The sequence below is a fragment of the Pan troglodytes genome, chromosome 1 (genome assembly GCF_028858775.2).
Source record: "Pan troglodytes isolate AG18354 chromosome 1, NHGRI_mPanTro3-v2.0_pri, whole genome shotgun sequence".
In the NCBI taxonomy this organism is placed as follows: domain Eukaryota; kingdom Metazoa; phylum Chordata; class Mammalia; order Primates; family Hominidae; genus Pan; species Pan troglodytes.
The window spans coordinates 32,416,226-32,443,881 of record NC_072398.2 but is presented as its reverse complement, the minus strand read 5'-3'; the positions used below and the strand labels follow the sequence as shown (position 1 = coordinate 32,443,881).

The window sequence follows — 27,656 nt, the reverse complement described above, 5'->3', positions numbered from 1 at the left end:
CTTTACATTATGAACTACCATTTTGTGATTAGAGATTTAAGGCAGAGAGAGAATAAGGTAACATACCCAGAATCATATAGCTAACAAGCACTAGAGCCAGGATTTGAACCCAGGCAATCTGGATCCAAAGTCTGTGCTCTTAAATATGAGGCATGCTGCCTAACTCTAATCTTTTAAAAGTAATTAATTGAATGTTGTTTAGAATAGAAATAAAAATGAACATTCCATCTTCTGAAAGAGCACTTTGTGTAGCTGTTGCTGTTGCTATTGTTGCCAGTCAGAAAGGAAATTTTGACGCCTGACATAGGAGCCTGAGAGTGATAGGTTCAGGGTGGATCTTGGCATTGTCTTTTGCTGTTGTCAGACTTATGCTGTAAGGGCAGCTGTGGGATAGGATAGGGTTGCTTTTAGAGAACGGAATCTCTCAACACCTCAAAAAGAAATCCCTCAACTTGTCTCTGTACCAGTATGGTTGGTGGCTGGTTTAATTCCACAGAAACCAAACAGAGCATGTCACCAAAGCAACAGGTGTCAGGTTGTACACAATGCATTTTAACAATCCCAAAATAATGTTCTTGTTCCTGATGGGAAAAAAAAAGTAATCCATAATCATGAGGGTGTGTTCGGAATACATTTAAAAAGGACTGGTAAGTGTATAATAAAAATACATTGGTGAAAATGATGGAGAATATAAATGTCTCTCATCCAAGGACTAAAGAAATTCAATGTTTTTAGTTCTGATATAATGATGTCTTCTTGTAAAAGGCAACTGTTTTTTACAGTGTAAAATGCATATCCTACATGATGTGTACAGTCTCTTCTTCTTAGTTTTTAAGCTCTTGTAGTACACAGATCATGTCACAGATGTCCTTATAAAAGAGCTTAAAGGTGACCACTGCCACAAGAAATATATGATGTCTGAGCTGACTATAACCTCCAAATTTGCTGTGCTCTCTATCCAACATCAATTTTTACATGTCATTCTTCTACCAGTGAATTTTAAACAACCTTGATGCAAGTCTGCTTATCTTTCTTTCAAAACATGCAACAACAACAAAAGCCTTGTTAATAAAATATTCTTGGAAAAGAAAGCAATGCTAATTACATCTAATGCATTCACTATCTTTGGATGGAAACAGTTTCAATGTGTACATTTTATGGTGACTTTTGCAGACCGGTACAAATCCATATGACCAGTTAGAGGCATTTGGATGATACCCTATATGATAAAAGCAGTTGATTCTTAAATAGAAATTTTACTTCTTGAGATTTCCCTTCTACCTTAAACAAGTATAACCCTTTCTAATACCATCCCTAAGTGCTTCTGTTCTTGGATGTTATCAATGTGCCCAAAGTTTGTCAGAGAAGAAAAAATGGAATTAGAGTTTGCTTTTAAGATCAAGTTCATATATTCAACAAATATCTGCATCCTCTAAAATTAATACTGATTTGGGGAACTCCTTGACATAAGTAATGGTAATTGATCTGTGTGTAAGCTGTAGGAGGCAGTATAACATATAGATTACGAGCTAACATACTGGAGTCAAATTGGGCTGCCTTGTTCTACCATTTTCCATGTGACTTTGGAGCAGCTCTTAAATTTGGAGTTACCTTCTTTATGAATGACATGTGGATGGGTAATAATAATTGATACATTATGGGATTGCTATTAACATTAAGTAAGATCATGTATTTAAGATGCTTAGCAGAGTTCCTGACAGAGAGTGAGTATTGATTATAATATTAGCAATAATTACAACATCATTACTGTACTCAGGGAAGGAATGCAGGAGAAAGAGCTAAGAGGGACTCAAGAAGTGCCCAGGTAATGGTTCTCAGCACAGAAGTAAGGAAATGCTAGCCAGAGAATTTCTTCTGGCCTTGTGCTTGTCAGCCAAAAGACAAAGAACTGATGTCTGAGTCAAAAGGCACTTTGTGAGAAGCAAAAGCAAACAAACCAACCAAAGAGTATGCCATGGACTCAGTCATAAAAGAAGGTAAAACATTCAAAAAACAGTAATTACCCCAAGGGTCAGGGAACTCAGATAGCTCTGCTGGCTGGATTGAGAGAAAGGCGAGGAAAGCCCAGAAAACAATGGAAGCTCCTGGCATGTAGTCGGTACCTGAAGTTTAAAATAAAATCTGTATACCTGAACTGTCTTCTATGTTAGGGATTTCAGATAGGTGCCTCACATCCCCCAGGAAGAGTAAGAGAGAAAAGTATAGAGGAAAACTTAGCAGAGAGAGTGGGGGGGTTCCTGTTTGATGATTGTCCAAGGGACATAGGATAAAAATGCCTCCTCCACTGTGGGATATTTGTTTAACTCTAACTCTTCCACAGAAGAGCAGGGGTTTGGTTGGCAAGCTTTTTTGAAATGGCCAGATTGTACATATTTTTGTCTTTGCAGGTCATTCAGTCTCTGCTGTGACTCCTTAACTCAGCTGCTGTAGCACAAAAGCAGCCACAGACCATACTAGAATAGGTGTGGCCATGTTCCAATAAAACTTTCTTTAGCAAAATGGATTTGGCCCGCAGGCCTTGGTTTAGCCATCTCTTGTCTAAACCATATGGACAAAAGGCTGCAACGACAAAAATACTTTACATTCTATTATCCATTATTTCCTTTCTTGCTCACGACTCTGTAAGGTAGTTTCCCCCAAGTTAGGTACAGAAACTTTTTAAAGAAATCTTTGTAAATTGATAATAACTGAGAAGAACAAATGGAAGAATGAGTTGGAAAACTTTTACTTTAAGTATCACAAAATTGGAAATTGTTCTCCATATAAAACATAGGCGAAAGCTCTGGGGCACAGTGAGGTTTTTCCAAAAGCAGGAGGTACTTTGGGAGTAGTGAAGATGCTCTGGAGGCAAAAGCAGGGAAAAAAAGGTACACTTGAGGACAACACATTGGGCTACATTCCTTCCTTTGAAGATTTTTGTGCTTATCTCTGATCGTCCTCAAATGGAAACTGTAAATAGTATGCACTGAAAAGAAAATGGATAACAGAATGTAGATTTGGGATATGTATTCAGATTCATTCTAAAGGTAAATTCATATTTTCAGCTCTACATTCTAAATTAACAAAGATGTCCTTGAACTAAATAATCTCTCAGTAGTATTCTTTCTAGTATTATCAGAGATGCCCTTTTCTTAAGTCTGCTCAAACCAAGATAAAATGGATTTAATTCCAAATAATACAGCAACTTTTTGTTAAAAATAGATTAAAAAAATTTTTCTCTTTCTATCATTCATCATAAGAAAAACAAAAAAAGAGACCAAGAGCAACAACAACAACAACAACAACAACAACAAAAAGGGATTGATTCTGAGCTGCCTTCTGGAGTGGTCACAAAGTTTATGCAAATGGACAATTATTCTCACATCAAAACAGGAGAGAAATAAGCCTCTTTCTTCCTAAAATAAATAATTAAAGAATACAGAAGTGTCATTAGTGGTGACAGATTTTTAGGATCAGTTTAAGACTAACAAACAAAAATTGGGTGGATAAAGGAATGTCAGATGATAAAAATCCAGAGAACTGACACAGGAAATGGAAATGGTGGTGGCACTGAAGAGTTGCGCTCTCAAGCTTCACATTTAAGGGATTTCTAAAAATGAATTACAAAACGTTTAGGTATTTTTAAGACTTAGTTCTTACTGTCTCCTTTCTAAAAACCTTGAATATTATCTAATCATAACATTTGGCATATTCTTAATTCCTCATTTTTATTTTAATAACTTAAACAATTTTGCCCATGGATTAAAATTCTCTCAAGAAAAATACAATCTAAAATCATTCAATCTTTTAAAAGCTTTTAAAATATATAAGGCAGTGTAATGAAGGGGTTAAGAGGACAGGCTCTGGGTTCAAGATTTCGGGGACCCAGTTGTTCTTTGGGCAATTACTTCTCTGTGCCTCAAGTTCCACATCTATAAAAGAAGATAATATAATCATGATAGAAGTGCCTACTTCATTGGGATGATTAAAGAAATGAGATAATTAATGTAAAGCACATAGAACAATATGTGACACTTTGCAAAATCAAATATATTCATTATTATTATAAATTAAACTAATATATTTATTATTACTATTAATATTATTGGTTAACAAATTCTTCACCTAAAGGCATTTGCATTAAGCTCAGGAATCTTAAGACAGCTATGTACATTATCCATATATATAAAATTACTTATGGATAAGCCTAAGGTGATAAAAGATTAGAACTTTGGTGTATATATAAATTTGGTATATCTATAAAATCTCTCAAAAATATTTAAACATTCACCTCCTACCCATTAGGAAGGTTGCTACTGAAGAAAAAAAAAAAACAGAAAATAACCAAGCACTGAAAAGAATATGAAGAAATTAGAACACCTGTGCTCTGTTGATGGTAATATAAAATTGTACTGCCGCTCTAGAAAACAGTACGGGAGTTCTTCTAAGAATCATAAATAGAATTACCATGTGATCCAGTAATTTCACTTCTTGGTGTATGCATACATCCAAAAGAATTAAAAATAGGATCTCAAACAAGTATTTGTACACCCATGTTCACTGCAGTATTATTTACAATAGCCAAGAGATGGAAGCAACATAAATGTCAGCCAAGAGAGGAATGCACAAAGAAAACGTGGTCTATCCATACAGTGGAATGTAGTAGTCCTCTCTTATTTGCGATTTCACTTTCAGCAGTTTCAATTACCCAAGGTACAGTACAGTAAAATATTTTGAGAGACAGAGAGACCACATTCACATAACTTTTAGTACTGTATATTGTTATAATTGTCCTATTTTAGTATTAGTTATTTTTGTTAATCTCTTACTGGGCCTAATCTATAAATTAAACTTTATCAAGATATGTATGTATAGAAAAAAAAAATCCTCATCTCTATACAGTTCAGTCCCATCTGTGGTTTCAGGTATCCTCTGGGGGCCTTGGTACACATCCCCTGCAGATAATGGGGGACTCCTGTATTATTCCATTTTTAAAAAGAAATCCTGTCATGCACAATGACATGAATGAACTTTGATGGTATTATGCTAAGTGAAATAAGCCAGTGACAAAAAGACAAAGACTGCATGATTCCACTTATATGAGATATCCAGAGCAGCCAAACTCATAGAAACAGAAAGAAGAATGGTGGCTAGCAGGGACTGGGGGTAGGGAGAAATGACGAGTTGTTTCATGAGTGCAGAGTTTACATCTGGCATGATGAAATACTAAAGACTCGTGAGCTATTGCACAACCATGTGCATATAGTTAACACTAATGTACTACACATTAAAAAAATGGTTAAGATGGTAAATTTTATGTTTCTTACCACATTTTTCAAGTTTAAATGTCACTTCTTTTAAATACAAACAGATTAGCTTTTAAGTATAAAAGCTAAAATACTACACCAGCATCCTGTACCTAATTTTGAGCTTATGTGAAACTTTTTAAATTGTATAAATCAGCTCCAATGACTAGGCCGTTACATCACTGAAGTCTCATTATCAGCAACTTTAAAAGAAAGTGAATTCATGTGGTTTATAACTTGAGTGAGTTAATGTGTTTTATAACTTCTAAGAAATTGTCTAAGTTCATCTAGTAGTATATCAGGAAAACACATCACTGCCCTGGGCTTTACCAAAAAAAGAAAATAAAATCCTGACCCATGACTTTTACTCATGTCCAAATTCTGAACCCCACCCAGCCATACCTCATGAGTTACCTAACAGCTTCTATAGTTTGACTTTTAACAAGAACTGATGTTCCCTTTCTTACAGATTTAGCAAATCATATTGAGTCATATTCCCCCACAACTAGTTACCAAGCAAAAGTGACCCACATCAATAGGAACTTCTGACAACACAACTCTCATCATTCATTTTTTGTTTTCTTTCCTACATTTAGAGCGAACATTCTAATATACCCTATCTGGCTTTAGCCATAACCAATTTTGAGTTTACTGGAGGAATGGCTTTTATTGTATAACTATTTGAACATATGTACAAAAACATGCATTTTGAAAAATATAAAGCACAAAGTATCATTCCTACTGTTTTGCTCTCAAGCATTTAACATGCTGTTCAGTATACTGAGGCTATTCTAGCAGGGTCTGAAGCAGCCTTATTTGTCATGACTTGGTTCTGGGTTAAAGGAGCACAAGGAGGAATGAAGGAAAGCTATTAGAGTGCAAAGAAAGGCACTGATGTCTTTGTTTGGGAGTTTATCTTGTAATCAAAGAACTGCCTCCAGTACCTTCATCAAAACAAATAGTCATCAGATAATAGAGATTATGGATGGCATGTCCTCTGGGGAAAGTCCAGTGATCTGTAGGCAAAGAGTCAGCCACACCCGCTTCCTGAAAGTCCACTCACAAATGTAAAATTCCACCTTGCAAAAGGCAGAAAAGTCAATGGCATTTTTATAAGAATTAATTGGAAGTGATCTGTGAAGTCCCTTAGACTGGAACATAAAAACAACACAAACTTCCTTCTCAACAGTTACTTGCTAGGAGAGCTCAGAGACTTAACAGGTTGTAGTTTGGGGCAGGTTAAGAGAACTCTCCTCCCCCCAAAAAAAATCAGTGGAAGAAATGGTAATGCAAGGGCTTCTTTTCCATAAGAGAATGATTGAATCGGGAACAGGTATGTTTGAGTAACCCAGACGGGTCAGGATAGGGGATGCTCCCACACTGGAACCAGAGAGGCACCAGGTCTTATGCCAGCTGCACCCACAGTCAGCACCTGAAGGGCAGCTTTCCATCCACGCTACTCCGTCCGAGGACACTAGCTCAGGAGATCTATAGGGAATTGATTTTATTTTCTGAGTGCAGAGGGTTTTATTCAAGGAAAAATAAATAAGAGTACATGCTTTGATTAAGTATGCATGTGTAAAGAGAATTTATTCCAGAATTACATCCGTATTTTTTTGGATTCTAACATAGGCCATATCACACAGTAGAATCCATGAAATATGGGCTTATGTAACAGGTACTTTATAAGTTCTGTTAAAATATAAAGATAGAACTAAGTTTAGGCCGGGTGCAGTGGCTCATGCCTGTAATCCCAGCACATCGGGAGACCAAGGCGGGTGGATCACCTGAGGTCAGCAGTGTGAGACCAGCTTGGCAAACGTGGTGAAACCCTGTCTCTACTAAAAGTACAAAAATTAGCCAGGCATAGGGTGCATGCCTGTAATCCCAGCTACTCAGGAGGCTGAGGCACGAGAATCGCTTGAATCCGGGAGGCGGAGTTTGCAGTGAGCCAAGATCACCCCATTGCCCTCCAGCCTGGGCGACAGAGCAAGACTCCATCTCAAAAAAAAAAAAAAAAAAAAAAAGATAGAACGAAGTTGAAAAATTATGAAAAAGCTTATCCCTTTATTAAATGTAACTATCATGAATTAGTGATATTGCTACTACAACATGTATTACTTAAAATAAATAAGGCTGGGCACAGTGGCTCACGCTAATCCTAGCACTTTGTAAGGCCAAGGCAGGTGGATCAACTGAGGTCAGGAGTTTGAGACCAGCCTGACTAACATGGTGAAATCCCGTCTCTACTAAAAAATATAAAAATTAGCCAGGTGTAGTGGCTGGCACCTGTAATACCACCCACTCAGGAGGCTGAGGCAGAGGAATCGCTTGAACTCAGGAGGTGGAGGTTGCAGTGAGCCAAGATCACACCATTGCACTCCAGCCTGGGTGACAGAACAAGACTCCATCTCAAAAAATAAATAAATAAATAAATAAATAAATAAATAAATATTTAATATCAGCAGAGGAATATGAAACCCATACTATCACTTCTTCCAGATCACTGTGAAGTAACAGAGACAGTAGGAAAGAAGGTTACCCTTTTGCAAATACATTGCTAGGAAAGTTAATTTTGTTTGCCTAATTTGACATGAGCTATAGTTGGGCATTAAAAGTTTTGTTGCAAATTTGTGCCCATCCTGAATACCATTGGCATATACCCCTTACATGGGATAGGCTCTTACGTAGTGTCACCCAACAGGAAAATATACCCTACAAATCAAAGCTAAAATGATATGCCTATTTTAAATGACTTTCAAAATAGAGTAACGTAATGCTATGTGTTTAATAAACATGTAAATCACACCAGAGATTCTTTTTTCTGCAAACTGGAGTTTCTAATATTTGAAGGACAAAAATCTAGTGAGGATCATTACATTTTATTCTATTTTTCTTTCCTTGATCAAAGATCAACCATGAAATACAATCTCTGAAAATAATCACTCTGATTTTGCACAACCCAAAGATCTTTTTTCATCAGCCACTCTGTTACTTTGTCTTAATTTACACTGATTCTGTTTTCTAATTAGCTAGCCAACACACACACACACATATATTCACACATATATATTATAGTGCTCACAGATGTGTAGTTCAAACAGGCTTGAAATATCCAAACAGAGAAAAGAGACTAGAAAATTCTGAAGAAGTAAAAATATTCTGAAAAGGGAAATAATAGACTAAAAAAAGTCATTATGATAGAGATTGGGTTTCAATTTTATAAATGATATGTACACAAAACTGCCTAGGAAATCCTTTGGCATAAAAATCTTTTTCATAAATGTTGCCTGCAAGGAAGAAAAATAGGGTGTCTTGATTTAGAAGTTACCCAAACTACGACCAGCAGGTCAAATCCAGGTCTGGGCTTGTTTTTGAATGCCCTCAAGCTCAGAGTGGTTTTTTATATTTTTAAACAGCTTAAAAAAAAACAAAACAAAGAGTATGGAACAGAGAAGGCATGTGGCCCACAGATCCTGAGATATGTGATAACCTAAGATATTTAAACTATCTAATTTATTATCTGTCTCTTGAAAACGCCTGCTGACCAGTAGCTCTTTGACAACCTCAAAAGTATAATTTAGGTGACTTCCCAAGTCAGAACAAACCGTGGAAAAGGAATCACTACTCATTTGTCCCAAGAAGTGGTTCCAGTAAGTCAAAACCAGGAGAAGAAAAACTAAATTATGCCGTTTTAGGACACCCATTCATACAGTACTTCATCACCAAAAAAGAAAGATTGCAATACTTTTACTATTAAAATAAACACTGAACCTAACAATTAAAATAGCAAGAGTAGAATGATATTTGTTATTTATAATTTGGCAACTTTAATGCATTTCAAAAACTCAGACAACTGGCATCAAATGCAAGTGGAAAAGTCAAACATACAACGAAAGCAAGTTAAGAGTTAAAGCAGGCTGGGCGCGGTGGCTCATGCCTGTGATCCCAGCACTTGGGGAGGCCAAGGTGGGCAGATCACTTGAGGTCAGAAGTTTGAGACCAGCCTGGCCAACATAGTGAAACTCTGTCTCTACTAAAAATACAAAAATTAGCCAGGCTTGCTGGTGTGTGCCTGTAATCCTAGCTACTTGGGAAGCTGAGGCAGGAGAATCACTTGAACCCGGGAGGTGGACATTGCATTGAGCCAAGATGGCACCACTGCACTTTAGCCTGGGTAACAGAAAGAGACTCTGTCTCAAAAAAAAGAAAAAAAAAGTTAAAGCAATGAATTATAGACAACATTTCTTTGGAAAATATTACTTCTATATTTAATTTAACACTGCATTCAAACTGATAATCACTGCGATTCATCAAGTCAATTTAGACATTTCCATATTATTTTGGATTTCAATTTTATAACATATTAGAGTTTTAAAGCTCCCAATTACTATAAACTGAGGTAGTTATTTTCTCTAGACACTATTTGGGTTAAATACATTTTATTAGTTTCCTTTGGAAGGTTCATGTCATGTACACTCGATTTGTAAGTTCTTATTTTCTCTATGGCTGAAAACATTCTAAGACTGAAACAGCACATGATGGCAAAAGAAATGCAACACCAGGAAAGATCCTCTAGGACTACACTGCCTGCTTCAGGAAGGAGTCATACAATTTAGTGTAGTAAAGCAGTAGGTTGCATCACATCCAAGGGCTATGCCCGCATGCCTTTAGCACATGGCTTGCAGGAAAATGACTAATCTTAATGCCCCATGTTTAAGGTGAGATTTAGGCTCACATTAATGCCACTTTAGCCTCAGACAAGAAAAGCCCTTGCCTGAAGGCTGTGGGCTTTAGAAGGTATACGTAGCACAAGGATCCCACTCGAAGTGTGAAGGGAAAAAAGCCCAGCTGGAGCCGTCCCCTGCGTACACCTTGATCCTGAGTACCTGAGACCCTCAATCTCCCTGGCTAGATCACCACAAGCCCGTGGAAGTGCCAGAGCCTGAGCGGGACTGTCTCTTGGGTCTGTTCTCTGGAAGCTAGACTGGACTAAACTGCCCTTCTGGTGTGCACATTAGACCTGTGTGTGGTCAAGGAACAGCTGTTTGGAGGGGGTCACTGGGCCTTAAACATGTGGGCAAGGGTGTCCACACTATGTACAAGATTGGGAGATAGAGGAGTGAGAAAGAAAGGGGATGGGCTGCAGGCTATGAACCAGCTCTCCTTGCACTGCCTCTCACTAACAGAAAATTGTTACTTGGAGTCAAAGACTGACCTATAAAAAGTCAGTCTCTCAGGCTATTGTGAAGGTATAGTTGGTCAAATAAGAGACTAGAACAAATTTCACTTAGTGATTTGGTATCTTGATTTATAACATTAACATATTTACATATATTATGCAGTATTTGGGTGCTTGCTGTACTCTTGTCCTAGGTCCTGCAGTGTTCAGAGTGGACTTAGTTCCATAATGGTCACTCCCACACCTCACACAGGGAAGATATGCTACTACTTCAGTGCCTAAATTTCACATGTGAAGCTTAACTGAGAATTTTATGTTTTATGCAAGTTCCAAAATTCAGGCTTGTTTTTTGATGTATGCAGTTTCCCATCCATATTCACAGGGAAATAAAGTTAATTAAGCACCATAAGCTAAATATAACTAAACAAATTTCCAGACAGTTCACCTAAATGCCTCCAATCATATAAAGGCACCATCAGTGAGAAATGGCTACAGGGAGAGAGGGTTTACGATCATAGCTAAAGGGTGGAGACAGCTGTGAGCTCTGGAAGGTGACATACCTGTCCTTCTAGTTTAGCATCAAGGATAACTCTGTGCTAGATTACATGAACCATCCAGCCTCTGGGTATCCCAGTCATATTCCCAATATCAACCAAAGTTAATAATTTAGTGTACATTTACTATGGGTCAAGTACTTCGATATTCATTCTCTCATGTAACCCTCATCACTTGGGAAACAGAGGAAAAGAGGGGTTAAGGTCTCACAGCTGGTAAGTGGCTGAGACTTGGGCCTGGCTTTATATAAATCCAAAACCGATGCTATAATGAACGTCTTTTTAAAATCTCATATTTTTAAATATGCAATTTCCCACCCTTTAAATGTGGGGGAAAGAAGAATACTTTATTTCTAGCACTATAATGAGCAGTTAGAATGGCTATATTATCTACACAAAGAAAACTATTTATAAAATTATTGTCTTTATTATATGGACATAAAAACTTCAGGAGGCTAGTGTTTTGTCTATTAAATAATGAAATATGTAATACTTGGGTATTACTTATACTTGGGTATAAGGATGTTTTCCTTCTCTTTCCTCCTTAACAAGAGTCTAGGGGAAACTCTTAATGAGAAGTTCCCAAAAAAAAGAAAAGAAAAGAAGGAAGGAAGGAAGGAAGGAAGGGAAGAAGGCAGACTCCAATCATTTATGAATTAAGGCCAAAATTGGAATTGGAAAAAAAATCAGAAGAATAACAATATCAAATCCCCAAAATTACTATGCCTAGAAAATGACATGAAATCACTGCTGCCACTGTAACCCTATTGCATGACAGGGTAGAGCTGTCAAAGTTTTGTAAAAAGTATTTTGGTCAGCCAAAAACAAAAACAAAACAGCAAAACTTTGGCTTCTACCCAACTAAATGCTGACATAATTCAATAGTTTTTCAATGATACCTTGAAAATAGTCAACAAGTAAAATATTCCTTTCTATTTACCTTTCATTGAAATCCATGATTAATTGTCTTTCACAACAGAAATAGCACATTCAGCTCTGAAAAGAACAATTTGTATTACTTTTCTCAAGATGTGGTCTGGATACATGTTCTTTTAGTGCCAAGTTTAAGAAGTATTTTTCCCAACTTTTTAAACGTATATATTTATTACACACTCGATAACCAATCCTAAAAATAAATTGTTAAAATAAGAAGTAAGATGGCTCATGCCTGTAATCCCAGCACTTTGGGAGGCTGAGGCAGGAGGATCATTTGAGGCCAGGAGTTTGAGACCAGCCTGGGCAACATAGGGAGATCCCGTCTCTACAAAAGAGTGAAAAATTAGGTAGGCATGGTAGTGCATGCCTGTTTTCCAGCTACTTGGGAGGCTGAGGGGGAGGGATCACTTGAGCCCAGGAGGTGGAGGCTGCAGTGAGCCAAGATCACATCACTGTACAACAGCCTGGGCAACACAGTGAGACCCTGTCTCAAAAATAATAAGAAGATATATTAAAAAGGAAAGATCTTAACAGATGATGGTGTACATGAAAATGCCTATGGATGCACACGTCCCTTAAGTCAATGAGAGTAGAACCAGGCCCTGGTGAGGCAGGAGTCACATTTATGTAACGGCCTGTCCATTGGGGCTCTAGTCTAGCAAGGCTTGTTGTCAAGGGGAGTTACATAATCTCTTCCTTTTCCTTGGAGAGCTTTAATGGAGGGGAGGGAGAGACTACGATCTGTTAAGGGTGGTTTGGCTGCAATGCTGTCTGAAGGCATGAGAATGAACTCTAAGGCAGCTTCAGCATTGGAATAAGAGTCTGGGCCACACTCAACATCTTTGGAGTTCAACTGCTATCACTACCGTATTTGGCCACAGAAAGGAGGGGCCGTTCCAATCTTCCTTACAATTACCGCTCTAATTATTACATTATACTTTCACAATTTAATCCCTTTATTTGCCTCACTGCCTTTTTGGGGCTAAGTGAGCACCACAGTGTGATGTCTGATGATGTAGCTAGCAGGGTAGCCTCACCAAGTGCTGCGCAGCTGCCAGCTACAAGCACAGCCAGGTGGGCAAGTCCAGAGTGCTAATCTGGACAGTGACATCTCTGTCTCCTGCTCAAAATCCTTGAAACTTGCTCTCTCCAATATGGAGTAAAACTGAGCACATACATCAATGCCAAGAATCACCCTGCGCTTTGCTCTGTTAAGCTTTTGGTAGCATTTCAGCATCCTAAAGAATAATCATGCATAGAATTCCAATTGCTCTATTCTAATTATTGCTCAGTAAATAACTATTGCAGAGCTATTAATGTCTAACCTATAAAATGTTTTGAGACATGTATCAGGAAATTTTTTCACACTGTTATTCTATCTTTACAAAACATACCGAAGACTCGAGGGTTTAATCCCCTCAACCCTAAAAATTGTTACTTCCTCAAGGCAGGAGACATTTGTTAGAGGAATTCATCTCAATCCACAACCTTTGGGAACAAAGCTTTAATAAAATGTGGATAAGAGGACACTCCAACCAGCCTGCTGTCTGAATCACAGGTTCTCAGTAAATATTCGTTGAATAAATGGGAGTGGTTTTCACACTGAGAACCTCTTGCTTATATCAGCGCACTCAGTGCTCATGAATTTATCCCAAAATATTTGCTTATCTTTGTGTAGTTAAAATTCAGAACTGTGTAAACTGAGTTAACAAAATCAAATTAATAACAGTTTGAATTTTATATACTTTGTAACCATAAGGATTATAACACTGTGAAACAATGGCTGGTAAACACCCAAAGATTTGAGGTGTGCTTTCATTCTCAAGTTTTGTAGTGTTACCAAATAGACTGAAGAGATTTCTCAAATGCCCAGAAGTGATGAAAAGCCTTGTGCACAGACCATTGTTTTTAGCTTTCTCGCTTTCCATGTGATTTTATATTTCATTTTAAACTTAAGTATTCTGAGGTTAATGCCTTCAATTTATAGATGAGGATAAAGAAAATAAAAATCCAGTAAATGAAAGATTTTTGTAAGAAAATATCAATAAATATAGCAATGATGAGCCAGAAATTATAAAGATACAGCTATGAAGATGTTTAGGACATTCATATGTACTGCATACTAACTTGGTTTTGTGCTCTTCATTTAAAACTATGAAAGGCTATGAAAAGATTAGGATTAAGTATCTCATCTACTATGTAAGAGTATGATGTCTTGAGAAATTGTGCTTTGGGTAAACTTTTTTTTTTTTTTTTTTTTTTTGAGACTGTGTCTAGCTCTGTCACCCCAGGCTGGAGTGCAATCATGGCTCACTGCAACCTCCAATTCCTGGGCTCAAGCAATCCTTCTGCCTCAACCTTTCCAGTAGCCACGACTACAGGCGCATGCCACCATGCTCAACTAATTTGTAAATTTTTTATAGAGATAGGGTTCTCACTTTGTTGCCCAGATTAATCTCTTGAACTTTTGGCCTTAAGGGATCCTCCAGCCTCAGCCCCCCAAAGTGGTGGGATTACAGGCATGAGCCACTGCACCTGACTAAGTAAACATTTTGATTGTGTTCTCATCAGCCACAGATCAAGGAAGTTATGTAACAGACAACAAAAAAGCAAGGGAGAGCCAGTACAAGTAAGGATTGTCACTAAAATATTCGGTGCAACTGATGAAGAAGAGTTGAATTTCCAGATGCTCTTAAAAGGGAAGGTGGGCCGGGCACGGTGGCTCATGCCTGTAATCCCAGCACTTTGGGAGGCTGAGACGGGTGGATCACGTGAGGTCGGGAGTTCGAGACCAGCCTGGCGAATGTGGTGAAACCTTGTCTCTACTAAAAATACAAAATTAGAGGGGCGTGTTGGTGCATGCCTGTAATCCCAGCTACTTGGGAAGCTGAGGCAAGAGAATCACTTGAACCCAGGAGATGTAGGTTGCAGTGAGCCGAGATCATGCCATTGCACTCTAGCCTGGGCCACAAGAGTAAAAATCTGCCTCAAAAAGAAAAAAAAAAAGGGAGAAGGTGGGAGACTGCTCTATGTACACATAAAGGGTTTCAGAATCATGTTTTGTGAAAATATTTAAAAGGATTAGCACTTAACAAACATTACTTCTTTTGTACTTTGAAAACTAGTACGTCACAAAATTATGAAGGCTCCAAATAAATTAGTTTCAGTTCTGTCCAGCAAGGGGCCATTAGATGATGATGGTCTATGGTCAGTGGTGTATCAGCAGTAGCATGGTCTAGAGCAGGGGGTCTAAATTTGAATTAGCATCAGGATTACCCAGAGGGTTGGTAAAATGCAGATTGCTAGGCCCACCCTCAGAGATTCTGAGTTAATACAGGATGGGGCCTGGGAACTTGCATTTCTTACATTTTCCCAGATGATGCTGGTACTGCTGGTACAGCCACTGCACTTTGAGAACTGTTGGCAAATAATACAACACAGTACAGTGCAGTGTTTCTTAACTTTGCCTTTACATTAAGCATCACCTAGGAAGCTTTCAAAAACCCCCCTTTCCCTGGCTGTACCCAAGACCAATTAATTCAGAATTTGGGGACATGAGCCCTGACATCAGCATGTTTTTTTAAGTCTTCCACTGATTCCAATGAGCTGGCAAGCTTGAGAACCACTGATATGTGGGAAGATAGACTTTGTGTCCATAACTGGTTGTTAGGAAGACACATTTTGTAAATCACTGAGCAGAACCATTGATGTGCTGTGGATCCTCAAAATATATTTTTTTCTCCCCCTATTTTCTTCAAAAGTGAATTACAAGAGACCTAAAAACGTGAAATCTAATTTTTTTGCCAGAATATATATCTATAGCTTTTTCATGAACTGAATTCTAAGATCTGTAGATTACCAGTTTAAACGGGCATAAACAAATTTCAGTCCTATTTTTCTACACTGTATGGGGGAAATAATGTTATTTATAAATCTGAAATCTATGAAGTTTGGGGTATATATCACTTATATATGTTGGTGGCATATTTTATCATTCAATGACATTTTATTGGTATAATTTGGAAGGTTTTTTTAATATAAATTCATTTAAAAGTTAGAAAAAGTATATCCAACCATAAGGAAAAAAGAAAGATGAGTAGGTAATTAAATTTGTCTAGAGCAGTGATTCTTAAAATTGGTCCCTGGACCGGCAGCATCATCAGCATTACCTGAAAATTTGTTAAAAATATACAATCTCAGGCAGGCCCCCACCCCAGATCTAATGAATCAGAAATTCTGGAGGTAGGACCCAGGAATCTGCATTTTAACAAGATTTCCAGATGATTTTAATGCACACTCAAGTTTGTAAATCACTGGTCTAAAGTATTTATTATTTCCATGCATCTGTAAGAAGATCCAAAGGGGTCAAAAACACTGTTAGTCCAATGTGCATTTGTACAGTTGCTATATAGACCCACATTGCTCTAATAATAACTATGCTCTTGTAAACTCTACCCAAAGTTTATTATCCTTGCACCATTAAAGCTTAACAGTAAGAGGAAAATTAATAGATATGGAGTATATCTGGGGGGATTTTATTCTATAAATCTTCCACTATCAATTGTAATCTATTTCCATTTTCTACTCAAGAGAGAATTAAAACTATGGTACTTGACTTATGAGAATAAGAATAAGGAAAAACAAAAACCCATCATGTGAGGTTGGAAGTGGGGAGAGTATTCCCAGGTCCGACACTAACCTTGAATTGTCCTCTTGAAGAACGCCTTGCAGGCTTCACATGACGCTACCCCATAGTGGTACCCAGAAGCGATGTCACCACACACTAAACACAGTCTCTTGGGCATCGAGTTGAGCATGTATTCACACTTGGTCTGGGGATCTTCAACAATGGTGCTGGAGCAGTCATCATACAGTTTCCTGACAGGCCCACTACCTCCCAGGATAGGAGCAGAAGGGTAGAGAGGTGGCGAGTCAAGTCCGTTCTGATGGCCATTCATGGTTGAACTGTAGCTCCCACTGGCGTCTGACGAACCACCAGGGCTGTGGTGGTTGACGCTGTCCGTCAGGGAGGCCGGGCTGGAAGGTTCCGTCTTGATGAAGGACGAACAGCTGGAATCAATGTGTCGATCTTTGTTTGACATTCTGCAGAGAAGCCTGAGATTGAGGAGATACAAACAGAGACAGAAAGAGGAGAGAGTGTCAAACACAGAGACCAAAAGAGGTAGAAACAAAAGAGATGGTGAAAAATAGAGAAAGGGAAAGGGAAAGGTAAAAGGAGGAAAAAAACAGAATTCATATGTTAAAGACATTGCTCTTTGAGAGTGTTTCCTAAGGGCTAGGGACTACACATCATTCATTCTCTAGTCAATACTTCTTGTTCTACAAGAAGGTAATCAGCATAAGGGCATGACAGGGTTACAACAAAGGGCCCAGACAGGCCATAAACAAAAGCTCTAAAGGGTCCGATTGCTTTTATTTTACCTTTCTCTTGGAGAACCAGTGTCAATATCTAAATCAACTCTAGATTCTAAATTTATCAATGGAAGAGGTGGTGATTTGCAAAGTCTATACCATTTCTAAAATTGTATTTATCCTCATTCTACCTTTCCTTCCTCATTCTGATGCTGCAATCATTTTATTATGAGCAGAATAAAACTTTTATTTTCAAGACTGAACAGATGATCCTCAGCTCTGTAATTACTGTTTGTCAGCACGCTTCTATAAGCATAACTGTGTCTTATTGATCTGACTAAAACACATATGGAATATATCCTCAATCACTTTGTTTCTTTAAATTGCTCTATTTCATAGCCATTTGGCAATATAGAAAGACATCAAGTATAAAATTCCAGCCAATATTTAAAGATTATTCCTAGAGCCTGCAAAACTTAGTGACTCATCACCAACATTGATTAATAAATACGTGCATGTGTTTCTTGTGTGTGATTTGCCATTATTTAAGAGATGAATCAGTAAAAGCCATTTGAGCCTTCAGTATACCTGTAAGTCCACAAATCTGATATTATATTTATATTATCTGATACTATAAAATCTGATGTTATATTTATATTCAGTAAAGTAGAAATGTAGCATATTTTGTCCTAAAAAATATATTTGTGATGGTCCTTCCCCCACTTCTTTTTGCCATTTAACATTATACCTCCTAAAAGGAAAAATGATGAAGCATCTAATCTGACACACTGTTTCTCTTATCTAGAAGAAACACTTCATCCCTTTTTCTTTGTTGTTCTCACAAGTGACCGAATTTCTGGAAAGGTAATTAGATGAAAAGATATAATTGGTCCTATTTTCTTTTCATTTAGCCATTGTGCAAAACCTCGTTTAGCAAAATGTCTAAGAAGCTTCTGAGAGCCCACTACAGAAAGAAGAGGTGACAGTCAAGAAAGGGACTTAGATAATTGCCTCCCAGTGGAAAATTGATTTATGGGAATCCCTCTGGGTAATGGTCATTCACTAGAATTTGGGGGACTCGTCACAGGATAACCAAAGGGATGCAATTATCTCTTTCACTATAAATCTAATGATATTTGATCATTGCACAAATTTCATGCCCTCCTCCAGGTCCTCCATTGTTCTGTTACTTAAAAATGAAGAAAAATATGGAACTTTTCTGGCAGGAAGTTTCACTTAACTGTTCCAAGAAGGCGGTCTCAGGAGCAAAGCGTTGAGGCAAGATTTGCCTCTTACCAAAGATATTTCACTTTGAGAAATCTTGCACAGCTTTCTGAAGTCAAGCAGTATCAGGATGTGAAGAAAGCAAATAGAAAGGCGAAAGCCACGAAAATATCTTCGTACTTTCGCCCACCCACTTGTGTTGTCCTTTCCTCAAGAACTAGCGAAAGAAAAAAATATCCCCCTCGCCAGCCTGAACTACGGCGTCCTCTCTCTTCTGCATCTGCTGCCTTGTACCCGTCACTGTTAATGAACGTTGTAATTAATAGATCGCTCTCCTTGTCTCCTTAGCACTCTGGGCTAAGCACTTTCCTCAAGTCATCGTTTGAAAGAAAGCGGGTCGGCACTGACTTACAGCAGCCCTGTGAATTCCTTTTAATTTAGAGCACTTACACCACCACTTCACTTATTACCTTATAATTACTGGACTGTGCGCACATACATTATGATCTTAGACTAGAGTTAGAAGTTATTAGGGTACTAAACCATGCTTGCTCCCCTTTCCTCTCTCCAGCACTGAATTTCCCACAGCTATGACAATTAACTCTTTCACCATCTGCCTACAAGGCACCGTTTTTTAATTTGGAATTTTTTTTTCTTTTTTTTTTTTTTTTTAATCCAGAGGAGAGTTGCTTGGGGCTGCTTGATCTTCAGCCCTCTTTTTAAATTTTTTTTTCCTCTCTCTCTTTTCCTGTATCTTCCATGGTCACTTTCACCCCAATTTTCTTTTTTTCAGGCTCTTCCTCATGGACTTGGAAAATTTGCAGAACTCTTGATTTAAAGAACAAGGCCAGAAATTGCCCTCCCATTTATGGATCAGTTATTTGCTAAGCCATCAAATATTTATGTGTCAAATGCATGTTGTTAAAGTCCCTGAAACATAGGGACTCTCCAGCAAGTTGTCTCATCGAAAATCTCAGTCCATAACTTGGCAATAGGCTGGATAAAACAAGGAAATTCGGGAGGTACAAGCTGCCAGAAAGGTCCTTGAAACAGAAGCACTGTCTTCTCCTAAACAAGGTCTGGCCACTGGAGCCACACATGAAAGTGAACCAACTGGATTTGTGCTGTAGGTTGTACGTGTTTTTGGCCTGCCACGAACTGTTTCCTTAATTAATATCTTTTGCCCAGTGGAAATAATAAAAGTCAGAATTGCCATTTATCAAGTGCTTATTATGTGCCAGGCACTGAGCTGAGCACTTTACAAATATTACCTCATTGAATCCCCAAGATAACTTCGTAAGGGAGGTATTTCTCTTTAGGAAACCGAGCCTCAGACCTTTCAAAATTTGCTGAGGGTCATACAGCTAGGAAGCAGTACAGCCTGAATCTGAACTCAGGCCTGACTTCAAAGTCCAGAGCAGAAATGTCTTGAAGACAACAGAGTTTTTAATGGTGTTTATTTACTCAATTTTAATAAATAAGCAAGCAAGCAAGGTAGAGGTGGCACGCAGAGATCTACTACTTTTATTTCTCAGCAATTATATCCACAGCCCACGCATAAGTGGAAAAGGGGTGAAGGGGCCACTGCGCTGGTTGGCTGGTTGCAGGTCTGCCCTACTGCATCACCCACCCAGGGTGTGCAGTGACGCCTAAACAGAATCTCTGAACCAACACAGTTGTCTCCTAATTACTACTTAGCTCATTACACTGAACACTTCCTAGACACTATTATATTATAACCTAAAACTACAGCGAGTCTTAATTCTCTGCCTCTCTGTCTCTGAAATTCTACAGCTCTATTATTCAAGCCTGAAATATTCACAACTATCTATAAATTCAATTGTCAGCTGGTGGGTTTTATTCTAGACTTCACTTCAATCTAAAATTAGAGGCACTAAAATTCACATTAACTCTAAGAGGAATGTAGTGAATAGGACTTTATTTCAAAAGAACACCTTTTTGTCAGAAAGAGCCATTTTCAAAATGATGGCTTTATCTGTAGCCAAAGAGAATAAGCCCAATTCCACATTGTGCTGTTAATGCAGAAATTTTAAGTCACATTGGATTAATAAAAATCTAAATTTAGTTAAGAATTATGAATAGAAATAACATGTGTCGAAATATGTGGGAAATATTTATTTTAAAGTCTTAGTATGGTTACTATTATTATTTTAAGAGAAATGGTGAGATGAACAGGGAGCAAGACCAGCTAACTAACTCCCTTCCCAAAACCTCTGAATGAACCCCCTGAGAATAAACTAGAGGGGGAAATAACAATGTCAAGAATAACCTTTAGTTTCTATATGAGACACTAGGTTTTTTTTTTATTATTATTATACTTTAAGTTTTAGGGTACGTGTGCACAACATGCTGGTTTGTTACATATGTATACATGTGCCATGTTGGTGTGCTGCACCCATTAACTCGTCATTTACATTAGGTATATCTCCTAATGCTATCCCTCCCCACTCCCCCCACCCCACAACAGGCCCCAGTGTGTGATGTTCCCCTTCCTGTATGAGACACTAGGTTTGAGGAATTTAACAGCCTACCTGAAATTTCAGGGCTTTAAAAAGCATTTCAAAACAGTTTGAGATATAGCATCAAATAATTCTGATGATCATACTTCAACCTAGGAAGTCGTTTCCTAGCCCCGCTTAGGGTCAGCAAGGGTGAAAATTATCTTTGGTGTTAGATACTAATGATCAGCCAAATAAAATGTCTTAGTTGTTTCACTATTTAAAGAAGTAATTTTTGAAAGTTAATTAATGGTGTGTATATGTGTGCACATAGAGAGAGTGAGAGAAAGAAAGAATAAGAATCAATTAAAGTTGCTGCTGTGGGGGAAAAAAGGATAATCTGTAAGTTAATGTTCAATTTCCATTGTAATTATCAAGCTTAATTGTTTTCGGAGATTCTACCTACATCCAGGTGAATGTGTGATCGTGAATGAACCGTCAGGAGTTTGAATTCCCACATGCACGTGCTGATGTTCAAAGTGGTCTGCATTTCGATGGAAGGTCTGAAGCTCAGCCAGTGCTTGTATTTGTTAAACTCTGGTATAACGATAATGTTCCATAGGGTTATACATTATTAACCCTTTCACCGAAATACAAGTTCTTAACAAGCAGCTGTATTTCATCATGTGAATATTAACAGATCTTGAATTCATTTGCTACTGTATTTCCACCCTAAAACAAATGGAGAAATAAATGGGAAAATGGGTGCATAAAATTCTCATAAGGAATGTGTGTACAGATCATCTTAGATCTTCTCATTTGTTATACTAAGGCAATATCTTCTGCAACTTTTACTATATCTATACCAATAGTAAACCCTTTGGTAGGCTAAATAAATGTCAATTAAAGAAGTTAACACATTTGCTATTCTTCTTTGTCATCCTTAAGGGCCTGGAAAGGTAATCATCATCATTATAAATTCCAAATGCTTTAAAAATTTATTTCCAATGTTTTTGTATAAGGACACAATGCAGCAAATCTCCAAGTTTACATACAAATACAGAGATAAGAAGAGTCCTCAGCTCCTCTGTGTGATTCATCAGAATCACAGAATTTCAGGGACAGAAAAGAAGGTTATCAAGTACCACCACCTAATCACTACTGATTCAAAACAAAAATGAATCTATGGGGACTGGTTGATTTTCTACATTCTGAAATTACCAGATTAAATATTTAAGTATTTGTGTTTTGAAAAATAAAAAGCTCTTAATAGTCTATAGTGTGTGTGTGTGTGTGTGTGTGTGTGTGTGTGTGTGTGTGTGTTTTATGCTTTTAGAAGAAAACCTCTAGACTAATATTGCAGCTCCTGGAGGTACAGGCTTCAGAGCCCATGACCCCAGCAGCTCCCATGGCAGCCTGAGTTACAACTTCAAGCACGCTACTTTACAATGAGCTTTTTTCCCCCCTGCTTCAACTAATTGCACTCTCATAAAGTGGCAAAATGTGAATCACTTAGTAACAAAATGGGCACCAGCTGCTATTGTCAGAGAATGGTGATGCTGAAGAAAGGGAAAGCAACCGAATGAAGTGTCATGTCAGAAATCAACGGTGCAACGTGTGATTTGAGAAAACATGACTACTTTACAGAGACAGGGTGTCATTATGGCATCACAGTAATACGATGCTTTGACAACTGCTGGGTCTAACATATCATCATTGCATTAAGGTACACTGGCTTAGTTGGGAGAAGAAGAGAAAGGATTTTTTCTTTTAATAAGAAATATCTTAAGGTCTGCCTGGTTAACCTAACGGAAGGAGATCATTAATTGTAAAGAAAGAATTGTGAATCCTGACCCACACGCTCAGAAAGATAAAAACACATGGACAACTTATGCACACATACTTCTGTATAATTTTAAGGCCTCCTTTAATAAACATTGAGCCCTATCTAATAGAATGGATTTCTTTATACCAGGATCAGAATGATTTAGATTTAGTAATGCTGCTTCTTGATTCTTTGAACAAATAACTTGTGCATTTAGTTCAAAAGACTCTCTCTAGCTTACTCCATGAAGAACAAGAGTAAGAAAACAGCTGCCCTCAAAGCTGGTGCCTGAGTTGCTGACAAGAGATAGAGCTATGTAATGTGGGGACATAGAGCCAGCCCCCTAAAAAGAAAAATCAGAGCTGAAAGCTCTCCCAACTCTGTAAAAGGCTCTCTGCTGCAAGCAAAAAGGAAATTCAGTACAAGTAATCAAGACCTTCAACCCATTTCTGGCTGATCATCGAAATAAAAGTGTCCCATGCATTATAATTTCATATCTACTGACCAAACTCTTAACAGCAGGACCTCACTGAAACCCTATCTGCTTTTAGGGTTGTAGAGTTCAATGGTCCTTTCTCATTTAATTTTTTTCTAATATTAGGTTGGTCAACTATCCTGGTTTTAGCAGTAAAATCCCATGTCCTGGATACCCCTAAATCCGAGGTAAACCAGGATGGTTTGTCACTCAATCTGACATATAAAGATACCTGTAGAATCCTATGTCTTCACTCTTGCAAAATATAAGGGATTTTGAAATGGAGAAAATTCATTTCTTGCAATGGAGGCCCAGAAATATGGCAAGAGAAATGCACTAATAAGATCGACTAAACTAATGAGGACTAGGGGTGTTGTAAGTATGTATGTAGTGTAAGTGTCTGTGGACACAGCAGCATCCCATTTTACTACGCTGTGCAAGCTGGAAGTGACTGCTGATTTCCTTAAGTCATCCAGACTATTTTAGATGTAGGAAATTGCAGTTGCTTCAATTTGTATTGCCAGGTGATTTCTTATGCTTCCTGGTTGATAAACTTTATTAATGGGAAAAGAAATGGTCCTGTGATATCACAATGTGTTGCACATTATGATTGTTGACAGTTTCTGTATTTAAGGATTCGATCTGATGCAGAGGCGCTTAGTAGTGCAATTTATCCTTAGCTTGTTTTCTTGGACCTATTTCAATCTGGTGGTGAGCATCTCTTGTTTATGGCTCTAAATACAGTAAGTGAGCTACTGACAAATCAATAAAACTGTTAAATGCATAATAATGCCGAGTAATTGCATACATGATGTTTTGCATAATTAACCATCTGAGCTTTTCTTTAATATAATGGGCACTCATGTAATATAGAGCAGCTATAAGTCTATAAAATATACACAGTTTATATGAACCGTGATTCTGCTTAAAACTCTGGCTAATCATCTACATCGGCTTTGAAGGGAGAGCTCTCCTCCACTGCCAAGTCCAAATCAATTCTTATGACATTACTTTATAACTAACATGATATTTAACTGATGGTGGCTATTAGCTATTATACAGATTGCACTCAAAAACTGTAACAGTAGGGGGGAAATACCATTTAGTTTAAACAAACTTCTGCCATGTAATCAATATTATTGAGGCAAATTAAGTGTTTTAACAAGTGTGTATGTTTGTCCTAATGCAGCTTAATTAACTATATCCTCACAACTGCTCAACTACATGATGCCAATGGATCCGAAGAGAGAATCTCGAAAACCTCCTAGATGGAAACAAACATGCACAGCAGATGGAAAAACAAGCACTTTGTCTCCAATCCCTGAAAATATTTCTTACTTTACACAAGTTACTCTTCTGCGAACCAAAAGCCTAAAGACTGAAGGGCTTTCGAATAGTGTGCTATAGTCAACCATTTGGGTAGTACATGTCCCAGTCTTGGCCAGGTCACTATGCCCAGGGTAGAGTCTAACAGCCCTAGGCAATGGGTGGACACCACCACTAAAACAAAAGGTTTCTATGAGATTTTAAAAAAAAAGTACCCAAGATAAATCATTAAAATGAAGCTTACAATGTATGCTGAATGTAACATTTATGCAGTGTTAGAGGTTTACTATGCCATGAGCAGACCTCCTCTGCAGTAAGCTTTCTAGGGGAAAGCAATAGTCTCCTACTTCTACAAATCTCTGGTCTTTCAAACAGAAATATGGATCAATAAAGTTTGCTTGTGTTCAGACAATTCTGTTTTCAAGCAGTCAAGGAGCACACCAAAGAGAACTCGACACAGAAGGGGACTGACAGCTAAATGAAGATCTTCCCACAGCACCGCACTAGAGAAGAAATAAACAAACAATCAACTCATAGAAAGTCTATGCACTGATCTCTACAAATTACATTGAATATAGATGCTTTACTCACAGACGCTCCAGTGATGGAGTTCACAAATCGAATCGAGGTCAATGAAAGCTCAGGCTTCCTGAACTTCCCTTTCCTATTCTCTGCTATACTGAAAGAGGAAATGCAAATGCTATCACAAGTTGATATAAGGATATGGAGATCACAGTATTGATGTCAATCTTTACTCATTAAGATAATGTTTTGCAAAAGCAATTACAATGACCAATAAACCAGCTGCTTCTATAGACATAGATCAGTTCACCAGGAGTGGAACTCTAAAAGGTACTCTGCAACTGAGTGAATCACAGTGTTGAGAAAATCTAAATGCTAGGAAATCATTGTTGAAATAAAGGTTGCTTCAAGCACATATGAAAATTTCTGTGTTAGATGGAGATTTGCAGCACAATCAGAGATAATAAACCCCATCTGTTGGGTAGCAGTTAAACTATATTTATATTTTTACCTTAATAGCTTAGTCTGCAGTAGTTAACATCTGGATGTAAATGCAGCTGGTCTTGGGTGATCTACAGCAGAGGTGACATTATATTGTTGGTATCAGGTGTTGTCCAGCTGAAGTAGGAGAGTAGTGGGGAGACAGGGAGGAGGGGAACTCAGCTAATTATTAATCCTAAAAATTCCTCCTCTATCCTCTTTTTAAATAAACATTTCATCGAGCTAGTTACTTGAAGAGAAAGTAAAGCTAAAACACACAAGCCACTATTTACAGGCAAGGGAAAATAACATATATCTGCACATATATTTAATTCAAGCCATGGAAATGACTAAGGATTTATTTTGTAGCATGACCGGTATTGTTAACCAAAAAACAAACAAACAAAAAAGGATTATTCAGCAGCAATATAGCATCCAGTGAAGCCAGTAGAAGCCATTGAAAAGCCAAGAGTTCAAATCAGGACCTGCTTGTCGTTTGTCACATTCAAAAGTCCAAATGCAAACATGCAGAGAAAAATTTCTAAATATAAAATGCCATTCTAAAAAATCAACTAAAAAAAAAAAGACTATACCAGAGTTTCTGCCACTTGCTTTTCTTCTCTTCTCCTTTCCCAGGGAGCCCTGACTTCTTGTAGTATTCGACAGAGTAGGAGACATGGGTTCTAGCTCTGGATCCAGGCACTGTGTAACCTGAGGCAAGTCATTGTACCACCCTGACTCTCAGTTTTCTCATTTATAAAATGAGAGCATTTGCCTACATGTTTTGTAAAGAACTTCAGCCCTGTTTAAAAACCATATATTCTACTCAGATAAAAAACACTGGCTTGTAAGTCTGATTAGACCTTGAGAGCAAGGACTATTGCACCGAGGAGCACTCTTCAAACTCCCAAACTTCCATTTCCTTTGCTGCCACTGCACTGAGTCACCATTCAGGGACATGGCAGGGCCCGTGTGTGTGTGTGTGTGTGTGTGTGTGTGTGTGTGTGTGTGTGTGATGTATATGTCTGTGTGTGTGTTGCAGGAGAATAATTAAGCAACTTGCTACATACAATGAAACTGCAGCAACCACATTCAACTGAAGACTCACTCCCAGTGGGCTACAAAAAGACAGACAGAGACGTGATCATTTTAGGGGAGCTGGGGAATGGGACTCTTGGTTTTTTCCTAAAAATGGTTCTGCTTTTGCTCATTACGTTTTTGGTGGGAGGCGTTGGCGGAAGGGCAATTCCCTGCAATCAGTGTTTAAGTGAATGTTTGTCCCAGTGTGTGACACCACGCTGTCAGCAAGCAGCGGGGAGCTGTTGAGTTGTTACTACATTTGATTTGACTGCCAGTAGGAAGCTTCATTTCTACCAACTGTTAGTTGCTTGCTCAAAGAATCTTCTCTTCATTTTTGGAGTGATTTTTTCCCTCTCTTCTATTTACTGTTCCTTGATATGTCGGAAGCCCAAATGCCACGTGGATTTGTAAGACGAAACCTTAGTACAGTACTTGGCCCCTAAGCTTGTCAGATCTGAGAATCTGGATGCAAGGGATCCATGCAATTTGTTCAGTGCTCCTGGTCTCTCATTTAGCATCTCCTGCATCTGAAGATTGCATTTTAATTCAGAATCTCTAGACCACTCCAAGGTCAACACAGGCATGAAGTGGTTCTGCCACATTGTGGCCATGTCTTTTTACATGGTGGGGTTTATTTTAGCCAACAGAACAGATATTTCTGCAGCCCTTATTAGGTGAAAATAAGTGTTGTCATTCACCTTTTTGTGAAATTTTGTTGAAATCAGTGATAGTTTTGGTGATTGCTTCTGGCATTTTAAAAAATTTTTCTGATTTGGTAACTTTACTACATCACATGAAAGTCCTTCTCCTTAAAAATAATAACTTTGGTAATTAGGTGTCTCAAATAGTGCCTCTGACAACAACTTCTGACAATGAAAAGGATCTTTGGGAAAAAAAAACGAAAGAATATGCAT

General features: G+C 38.0%; 1 protein-coding gene across 46 annotated transcripts in view; it reads right to left on the bottom strand.

The window, feature by feature from the left end:
- The window catches only part of ESRRG (estrogen related receptor gamma), a 640,701-nt gene that overhangs the window by 161,520 nt on the left and 451,525 nt on the right, over positions 1 to 27,656 (bottom strand). For 43 of the 46 annotated variants that reach the window (XM_063791940.1, XM_063791925.1, XM_063791978.1 and 40 more), the window contains one exon: positions 16,678 to 17,093. In XM_063791940.1, coding sequence (XP_063648010.1) covers positions 16,678 to 17,080 — 403 coding nt within the window. In that variant the 5' untranslated portion in view covers positions 17,081 to 17,093. Of the gene's footprint in view, positions 1 to 16,677; positions 17,094 to 21,500; positions 22,313 to 25,251; positions 26,682 to 27,656 lie in introns of those variants that run through there. The other 3 variants (XM_063792031.1, XM_063792034.1, XM_063792025.1) reach the window with 3 other exon arrangements.